The 9,882-nt window shown below is 44.6% G+C and overlaps 1 protein-coding gene across 2 annotated transcripts in view; it reads right to left on the bottom strand.

The window, feature by feature from the left end:
- Positions 1 to 7,435, bottom strand: part of LOC310663699 (NAD(P) transhydrogenase, mitochondrial-like) — a 78,281-nt gene extending 70,846 nt beyond the window's left edge. The window contains exons 1-2 of one of the 2 annotated variants that reach the window (XR_014504565.1): positions 7,095 to 7,235; positions 3,617 to 3,807 (exon numbers count right to left, since the gene is read on the bottom strand). Coding sequence is in view for 1 of the 2 variants with exons in the window: in XM_083411921.1 (XP_083268047.1) it covers positions 3,617 to 3,755 (139 nt within the window). In the remaining variant the exon portion in view is untranslated. Of the gene's footprint in view, positions 1 to 3,616; positions 3,808 to 7,094 lie in introns of both variants that reach the window. The other variant, XM_083411921.1, reaches the window with a different exon arrangement.
- Positions 7,436 to 9,882: the final 2,447 nt, after the last annotated feature.

A 9,882-nucleotide genomic window follows, 5' to 3' on the forward strand; every position in this document is an offset into this window, starting at 1 on the left:
CTCAGTTCTGGCACCTCTCTGGTAGCTGCCATTGTCATTATAAGAGAACAAGGCGGGTGATCATGGTGAGTTCCGGCACCTCTTTTTCTAGAAAAATAGTGATTATACCCCAAGTCTTTTGTAACATATCTGTTATTTATTTATAAAACTATGGTAAGTAACTTTAAATATACAGTGGAACCTCGGTTGTTGAACACTTTGGAAGCCGAACAATTTGGAACCCAAACCCGGAAGTGAATGCTTCTGTTTTTGAATGATTTTCAGAAGTCAAACAGCCAACTGCCCTTTTATTTTCGGTTTTCGAACATTTCTGAAGTCAAACGGACTTCCGGAACGGATTATGTTCGAAAACCGAGGTTCCTCTGTATATATTCCATTGATACCGATTATACCGTGTTGCTGAGAATATGGTACAAAAGCTCATTCAATGTAAAGGGCTACAGATAATGGGCAGATTTTGGACACATAACACCTATTTTACAGATAGCAAGTCTCTAATATCCAGTCAACAATGTCCTAACATTGTTTAGAAGCTCCCAGAAGGGGCAGGGGTTCACTGCCAACACTTCCAACAGTGCTTCAGTGAGTCTAGTATAAAAAAATGAAAACATGGTTGAGCCTCTCTGGATTCAGAAATATTGTGGGAGAATTTTGCTGTTCAGTTCTATGGACTTATCTAGATTAGAGAGATAAGAATGCATTCGTTTCCATTCCACATTGCACACATCATGTGCAACACTGTTTCTGTTCGGCTACAGATGGGATTCTGCCAAAAACTACATTATTCATTTTGCTGTGCGCTGTGGTGAAATTACAACGCCACTGTGTTATTCTATCCCATTAACTTAAATGCAAAAGAAACACAATGCAAACTGCAGGGAAGCATAATCAATTACATATTGTTTGCGGACTGAAAGCAACAACAGGGAATACGAATTGTATTTGCTGGATTGATTTCCATTCTAGACATGGGGCGAATAAGTGAACATTGGCAATTTCTGCTCCCATTTCTGTTTTCCTCAGAATTCCCTGACATCCCTAATGTTCACATTGTTGGACTACAACTCCCATCATTCCTGACCATGCAGCTTGGGACTGTTGAGATGGAGTCCAGCAACATCTGGAGAGTCCTCCCAGGATACGGAATGAGGGATACATACTGGTAATAAAAAAGCGCTTAAATTTAATATTGGCACTCAGAAAGCAGGTTAGTCTTATAAATAGTGCATCTGTCATAATCTATTAATCACTATTGACCATTGAACTCCATGAAGACTTTCCCCCCTCATTTCTAAAGGATGAGAGTTCCATTCTTAGCCATTAATCAATATCCTCCCTGTCAGAAACCAAATGCCTTATCTGCCATTGCAGAACTGTTTTCATCTGTTTTCTTTTTTTAATTATGACTACCAAGCAAGTAACCACGACCAATAACACAACTTAGGAAGCTATTTGAAGAATGTGGAGTTCAGAAACTAACCTGATGATTATGTTGCAAAGAAACCCAACTCAGATTACACTGGAGAACTGTTAAATGTCATGTGTCTTTGAACAAAGTTTGGCTGAATCACGGAGTAATGTTACTGAAACCCTGATGACTGAGATGTACGTTCTAGCCTACATTCCCCAATAAATAATGGGGGGAAATGCCAGTTGCCTCTCTAATAATACAGCATGCAATGCAGCTCTTTTTGAACTGTTAAGACCCAGGACCTGCCTTCAACATGCATTTGAGGATCCATTTCTCGCTTTCTAAACCATATTTTTTTGTGGAGTGCTAGTGCTGGTGTTGTGACCCACCATAGATCAGGCCGCAACCCAACAGTCAGTCCTGACCTGCCTGCCGAAGACCAATTATTTAATGCATGTTTTGTTTGTGAGGTACAACACAGTGGCTTTGTGTTCTGGGCTTTAGGCCCCAGTTCCACCTTGTTTCTTGAGAAAGTTGCTTGTTCTTTGTACCTAGCAAACAGCAGCCATTTAATAACTAGTCATGGCCCCATGACGGCCATTTTGTGTTGGTGCTACAAACATTTTCAGATTTCCAAATGAGCCCCCAAAGGTTAGCAACTCATACTTTATCCAATCCTCAAAGGATCCATTACATCATCCCCTTCTGAATTTTCCAGATTAACTCCTTCGGGTTAAAGGCAGTCCTTTCACAAGGTAGTACAGGCTTGACCTACTTGCTTAGGAAATATTGCTTGTGGTTGGCATTTTGTAGAGGCCATGTTCCCCTCCCTGAGGGAGACATGAAGAACATGGAGGGGGGAAGCTGAAGCTGGAGGGGGGAAGATGAAACCCCAGCTGGGCAAATGGACTGAGGTTGCTTCATCTGTGTCAGTTTCAAACTCCTTGAGGAAAGAAGAGACAACCAGGCTTAAAGATTGCAGGGGACAGTGGAGGCTAGCCCCTTAGGGCTAATGGGGCATTAGGACCCCTGGATAGCTAAGTCCAGTCAAAGGCGACTATGGTGTTGCGGCACTCATCTTGCTTCAGGCCGAGAAAGCTGGCATTTGTCCACAGACAGATTTCTGGGTCATGTGGCCAGCATGACTAAACCGCTTCTGGTGCAATGGAACACCATGGCAGAAGCAGGTCATGGGTATGGGACATGGGTGGCACTGTGGTCTAAACCACTGAGCCTCTTGAGCCTGCTGATCAGAAGGTCAGCAGTTCGAATCTCCACGATGGGGTGAGCTCCTGTTGCTCTGTCCCAGCTCCTGCCAACATAGCAGTTCGAAAGCACACCAGTGCAAGTAGATAAATAGGAACCGCTGTGTGACGGAAGCCAGAGCGCACGGAAACGCCATTTACCTATCCGCCAATGTCAACTTTTATGCCTTCCTTGTTCCCCAACCACTCTGGGCGGCTTCCAGCAAAATATGAAAAATAATAAAATGTCAGGCAATAAAAACTTTTCCTGAACAGGGCTGCCTTCAGATGTTTTCTAAAAGTTGTGTAATTCTTTATCTCCTTGACATCTGGTGGGAGGGCGTTCCACAGGGCAGGTGCCATTGCCAAGAAGAAGGCCCTCTGCCTGTTTCCCTGTAACTTTACTTCTCGCAGTGAGGGAACCGCCAAAAAACCCTCAGAAGTGGACCTCAGTGTCTGGGCTAAAACCCACTGTTGAATGTCAGATGTTATATTAGGCCCACAAGTGAAGAATTTTCAAATTCTTTTCATGGTCCCTGTCAATGGACTGTGTGATGCTATCAGTTTTGGAAATATGGCAATATTTTTCATTATAGATGCCATCAAAGGAAGAAGAAGAAGAAGAAGAAGAGTTTGGATTTGATATCCCGCTTTATCACTACCCTAAGGAGTCTCAAAGCGGCTAACATTCTCCTTTCCCTTCCTCCTCCTCTACAACAAACACTCTGTGAGGTGAGTGGGGCTGAGAGACTTCAAAGAAGTGTGACTAGCCCAAGGTCACCCAGCAGCTGCATGTGGAGGAGCGGAGACGCGAACCCGGTTCCCCAGATTACGAGACTCCCACTCTTAACCACTACACCACACTGGCTCTGAGGAAGATGAGGAAGAAGAAAAAGAGGCGTTCGTTTTCATATTATCAGTATGAGAAAAGTGTTTTGGGCCACTCAAGGACACACTGTACCTTTTGCCGATTGGTCACTCCATAAAGTAGGGAAAGTTTTGAAAGAGCGTTGTCCAGTTGATGGCTGGAACGTCCTTGTGTTTAATGTCAGCAGGAAGGGCAATGAAGAGTTGCTAGCACATCGCACCAAGCCTGCCATCTTGGCAGTTCCAGAAACAAAGCACTCTGCACTTGATGTTGGTCCAGTTGCCCTGCAGGTATACAAGTTTTTAATTACCTTGCACTTAGTTCATGCTATCCCTCAGTGAGGCAGAACCGCAAAGTCGCAAATGCTTGAAAGTCATTCTGGAAATATGTGTATCTGTGAAATTATCAGCTGCTAAACCAGATTCTTTGATTCTAAAAGCAGAGGCTACAGACATGTTGGTAAGCCCAGGAACCTGACATGTAATCAACTTACCTCAACTGTCTACTAGGCTAGGGAAAGATACCCAGGAGTTTCCTATGGCAATTTGCCTGAAAAGGGCAATTAACGCAAAACTACAAGCTAGCAAGTTTCATAGACTCTTCCAGGCCATAGATGCATCCTGAATTGAGAGATATTCCTAATTACAAACAAATTGGGCACATGGATTACAGTTAAACCGGCCATGATTTAAATTTTAAAGGTCAGCAAAGTTATTGGATTTTCTTTAGGCTAGCAAAATGTGGAAACTCTTACAGAATAAAACCCTAGTATACAAAAGGAATTATCCGATCATACCAAACAAGAGTTTTGTGGTTTGTTCTTTCCACTCTTTGCCTGTGCTTTGGACAAATGTCTTAATTCTCAAGCAGATACATGAGTGAAAAGAACCCGTGAGTTCCCGCGAAGAGAAATTATTTTTAATAGAAACTTAAACTGTACCGATGTCACAGAAACAGATCACACAGAGACACATGTTCATCCTCTGCACAATGACATTTCTACAGAGGCCATTTTCAGCTGCTGTGAAGAACCTCCATTTTATTTCTCAGGATCTGTCAGGGGGGAAGACACACGCCAGGTGTAGGCCTTTACAACAGAAACGTGTGATTCAAAGAGGTCAGCAAACTTTGCTGAAGAACAGTTGAGCTGGGCAAGAAGCCAGATCTGACAAACTGAAGATCATGCTAGCCTTACATAAATTTTAGAGGAGTTTGTTTTGCTTCAGGTCAAAATGAAAATAAATTGTTGAAATGCCCATTCTGAAGCTCCCTTGCTCCTGTCCTTAATCTTAGATCCAAATTGATTTAGACACGAGATGCATGAACTTAATTATTGCGTGTTCCACAAGGCTCATTCAGGTTGTGTGGCAAGATGCTCTTCTGGCCGAATGTCTGGAGATTAGGGGTTGGGTTGGCTTTGAGTACAGAATTTAGCAATCTCTGAGAGCTTTTTTTTTTTTGGGGGGGGGGAGCACACCAGAAACATTTTCTCATGGTGTTTTCTGCGAGAGCCTGCACATTGTGCAAAGGGTTTTTAAACTCATGTTTGTGTCACAGCTGACTCATAGGAAGCTTCGGAAGGAGACAAAAGCCAGGAATTGTGCTCAGGAGTCAAAGGACCAGACAAACTCATCTAGTAATGTAATAGAAGGGGAATGTGGGGAAGCACAGTTTTCAGAACAGGAGCAATGACATCAGACTAACTGACAAAAGGACTTGCCGATCAGAAGGTTGGAGGTTCGAATCCCCGCGATGGGGTGAGCTCCCGTTGTTCAGTCCCTGCTCCTGCCAACCTAGCAGTTCGAAAGCAAGTCAAAGTGCTAGTAGATAAATAGGTACCGCTCCGGCGGGAAGGTAAATGGCGTTTTTGTGTGCTGCTCTGGTTTGCCAGAAGCGGCTTTGTCATGCTGGCCACATGATCCAGAAGCTGTACGCCGGCTCCCTCAGCCAGTAAAGTGAGATGAGCGCCGTAACCCCAGAGTCAGTCACGACTGGACCTAATGGTCAGGGGTCCCTTTACCTTTACCTTTAAGCCATTTTAAACAGTCATGACTTGCCCTAAAGAATTATGGGAGCTGTAGTTTGTTAACGGTGCTGAAAGTTGTTAGGAGACCCCCCCCCCACCCCTCAAAGAACTACAATTTTCAGAGTTCCCAGTGAAGGTAAAGGTAAAGGACCCCTGGACGGTTAAGTCCAATCAGAGGTGACTATGGGGTTAAACTGCTTCTGGCACAAAGGAACACCGTGACGAAAACCGGAGCGCATGGAAGCCCCTTTACCTTTTCGCTGCAGCGGTACCTATTTATCTACTTGCGCTGGTGTGCTTTCAAACTGCTAGGTTGGCAGGAGCTGGGACAGAGCAACGGGAACTCACTCCGTTGCGGGGATTCAAACCGCCGACCTTCGATCAGCAAGCCCAACAGGCTCAGTGGTTTAGACCACTGCACCACCCGTGTCCCTCCCTGTGAAGAGGGATTGATTGTTAAACCACTCTGGGAATTGTAGCTCCAGGAGGGGAGGGAGGAAAGTGATACCCAGATCAGGACCATAGTGGAGACAGGGTTCCAAACTATATCTCACTCACACAGGCAACTTGCCAGTTTCTGTTTTGTTTTTTTAAAAAACGGCAGCTATAGGCACAGATACAAATAGGATGTATTGCCTATTTTGGCAAGTTATAAAACAAAAAATCCAGGCTTACAAGCAAGTTGTATGTGATAATCATACAATTGTCCACACCTTATATACAGAGAGGGAATGTGAGCATGGACCTTTTAAGCACCTGAGAAGTTAAAATAATGTGGCCAAGGTGCCTGAAATTCTGCATCGGGAAAGGTTGAATTCTAAAATAGCTGCAAATAAATTTCCTAATTCCTATTAAATTACTACCATACATGTAACCCTAGGGAATTCAATGGGACTTACTCCCAGGTAAGGAGTATAAGATTGCAGGCTCAGATTGTTTCTGTTAATTATGAGGAACGCCAAAAAACTAGGCTCACCTCTCACTAGAAATCCCATTCAGCTGGGTTTTGAAACTTCAAGAGCATTGGCCATTAACGTTCACAGCAATAAGGGGGTAGGAACTTGCTTTTTCCATAAGAAATAAAGATGAAATTTCCAAGATGCTGAATGCACCACACACAAACCTATTGGGACTGGGAGATTGTTTTTCTGCAAGGCGCTTCACTGCAAATACCTGCATATTTCAGAGGTGAGCCTTTTCCTGGCATTACAATCAGGTCCCCAAGTCAAATTAAGCCCTGGTTTCACCTGTAAGGGCAAGAAGGTTTTCTCCTTTTCAATTTCCCCTAGGTAAGAGGTTTAGTTCAAGGCTGCTTTAGCTTTCCTCCAAAGTGGGGAAGGGATGTTGTGCTGCGTACTTTGAATGAGAGATGACTTTGGCCTTCGTCTCCCCCCTCTGCTGTGGCCTGCCAGCCTCCTGACCGCAAGGGAATGAGCCAAGGGAGAAAATTCCTCTGTACACTTAAGCAAAGGGGTTTTGGGACTGTTAGAGGGACAGCTAAGGTGCATGGCACACAGACTGAAGAAAAGCTAGCAAGAGACTAACCTGAAATTATGGGTGTCCTTAGGAGCTGGCTCTGTGCTTGTCCCCCATGGCACACAAAAGGGCAGCCCCAGGGGACTGCCTGTTTAGTGACCTTGCTTGCTGAGGAAGGGAGGGCATCTGTGTGGTCTATAAATAGGGGCCATGTGACCCCAAAGGCACATTCCACTTGGCACTGACGGCATGGAGACTCTCAGAGCAACACACACCAGGAGCATGCTGGAAGGCTGCCCACAGGACTTGTATTTCCAAGTCTCCTTGTCACGACCGGGAAGTACAATCTGGGCAAAGTGGGCAGAGCCCATGCAGTCAGTGCAGAAGGTCCCAGGTTCAATCCCCGGCATCTCCTGATTCCTGCTTTGCAGGGGGTTGGACTAGATGTAATAATAATAATTTAATAATAATAATTTATTATTAATACCCCGCCCATCTGGCTGAGTTTCCCCAGCTGCTCTGGGCGGCTTCCAATCAAGTGTTAAAAACAATACAGCATTAAATATTAAAAACTTCCCTAAACAGGGCTGCCTTCAGATGTCTTTTAAAGAGAAGATAGCTGCTTATTTCCTTCACATCTGAAGGGAGGGCGTTCCACAGGGCGGGCATCACTACTGAGAAGGTCCTCTGTCTGTTTCCCTGTAACCTCACTTCTCGCAATGAGGGAACCGCCAGAAGGCCCTTGGCGCTGGACCTCAGGGTCCGGGCTGAATGATGGGGGTAGAGACACTCCTTCAGGTATACTGGACCGAGGCCGTTTAGGGCTTTAAAGGTCAGCACCAACACTTTGAATTGTGCTCGGAAACATACTGGAAGCCAATGCAGATCTCTCAGGACCGGTGTTATATGGTCCCGGCGGTCACTCCCAGTCACCAGTCTAGCTGCCGCATTCTGGATTAATTGTAGTTTCTGCAATTAGCCCCATGCATTGCAGTAGTCCAAGCGGGAGGTAACTAGAGCATGCACCACTCTGGCAAGACAGTCCGCAGGCAGGTAGGGTCTCAGCCTGCATACCAGATGGAGCTGGTAGACAGCTGCCCTGGACACAGAATTAACCTGCGCCCCCATGGACAGCTGTGAGTCCAAATTGACTCCCAGGCTGTGCACCTGGTCCTTCAGGGGCACAGTTACCCCATTCAGGACCAGGGAACCCCCCACACCAGCCCGCCCCCTGTCCCCCAAAAACAGTATTTCTGTCTTGTCAGGATTCAACCTCAATCTGTTAGCCGCCATCCATCCTCCAACCACCTCCAGGCACTCATGGTTCGTTCCAGCTCTACAATTCTATGATTTTATGATTCTATGAAACCCTGGAGAACTGCTGCTAGCCAGTGCCAATATTGCTGTGGTAGATGGGCCAATGGTCTCACTCAAGAACACAGGGTGGTGCCTTGTGCTGTGTCTCTGTTTTATTTATATTCTTATAAAATTATTATTATTTTTCACTGCAATGTCGTAAAAATATCAAAGTGGTTTACAATGCAATAAAAAAATCGTATTTCCTATGTACTGGTCTCACCACAACACCAATTCTCGCTTAAAGTCTCCTGCATCTCTTTATCCCTTATTGCAAACAAACCCCGATCCTGGTGTTTGGAGAAGGAGGAGGATGAACTCTGGCCACCAAAGGAAATTGAAAGGCTGACCTTTGTGGGTAAAAGACAAACACCAGATTTTTTTATTATGTCTTCTAACATTCTGCCAAAGGGCTTGCTTGCAGGCTTTGCCAAGGACAAATGAATAATCCGTTTACTACAACCGCATCCCGAATATAACGCTGTACAAACTCATGGTAGAAATATAATTTTATTTTTATGTGCTTCGAGGATGGAATTTTACAAGATGATTAACTTTATTCTAAAATAATAAATGGATGAAACCAACATTGTTTGTGTATTAAAAAAACATCTGTAACACACTTAGCAAGACTAGACTTTTCCTTATGGTGATTAATGCTCAGATCAAGTATTTCCTATAACAATTGGCCACAGAAATATTAATACCAGCAGCCTGAAGGAGGTAGATGGGGATGCCTGTATAATTCTCTTTATTGCAAGGTTTTTCAGTTTAGCCATCTTTATTTCATAGTAGCTAAAGCAAACAAGCAGTAGATAAATTTGGATGCAAAAATGTTAGCTAAAACCCTGTTATGGACACAAAGCTTTTATGCGGTTATGCCTTCATAAATACATAAGATCCATAACCCCTTTACTAACTGCACATTACAAGCACGGGGACTCTCCTCTGGCAGAAGTGGTTTTAGGGTAATGTTTGGCCGCTGGCAAAAAAAAAATGAGAGGCACAAATACAAGATGGGTGACACCTGGCTTGAGAGCAGTACGTGTGAAAAGGATCTAGGAGTCTTGGTTGACCACAAACTTGACATGAACCAACAGTGTGACGCGGCAGCTAAAAAAGCCAATGCACTTCTGGGCTGCATCAATAGGAGTATAGCATCTAGATCAAGGGAAGTAATAGTGCCACTGTATTCTGCTCTGGTCAGACCTCACCTGGAGTACTGTGTCCAGTTCTGGGCACCACAGTTCAAGAAGGACACTGACAAACTGGAACGTGTCCAGAGGAGGGCAACCAAAATGGTTAAAGGCCTGGAAACGATGCCTTATGAGGAACGGCTAAGGGAGCTGGGCATGTTTAGCCTGGAGAAGAGGAGGTTAAGGGGTGATATGATAGCCATGTTCAAATATATAAAAGGATGTCACATAGAGGAGGGAGAAATGTTGTTTTCTGCTGCTCCAGAGAAGCGGACACGGAGCAATGGATCCAAACTACAAGAAAG

This window comes from Podarcis tiliguerta (assembly GCF_965153285.1).
Source record: "Podarcis tiliguerta genome assembly, chromosome: 14".
Classification (NCBI taxonomy): domain Eukaryota; kingdom Metazoa; phylum Chordata; class Lepidosauria; order Squamata; family Lacertidae; genus Podarcis; species Podarcis tiliguerta.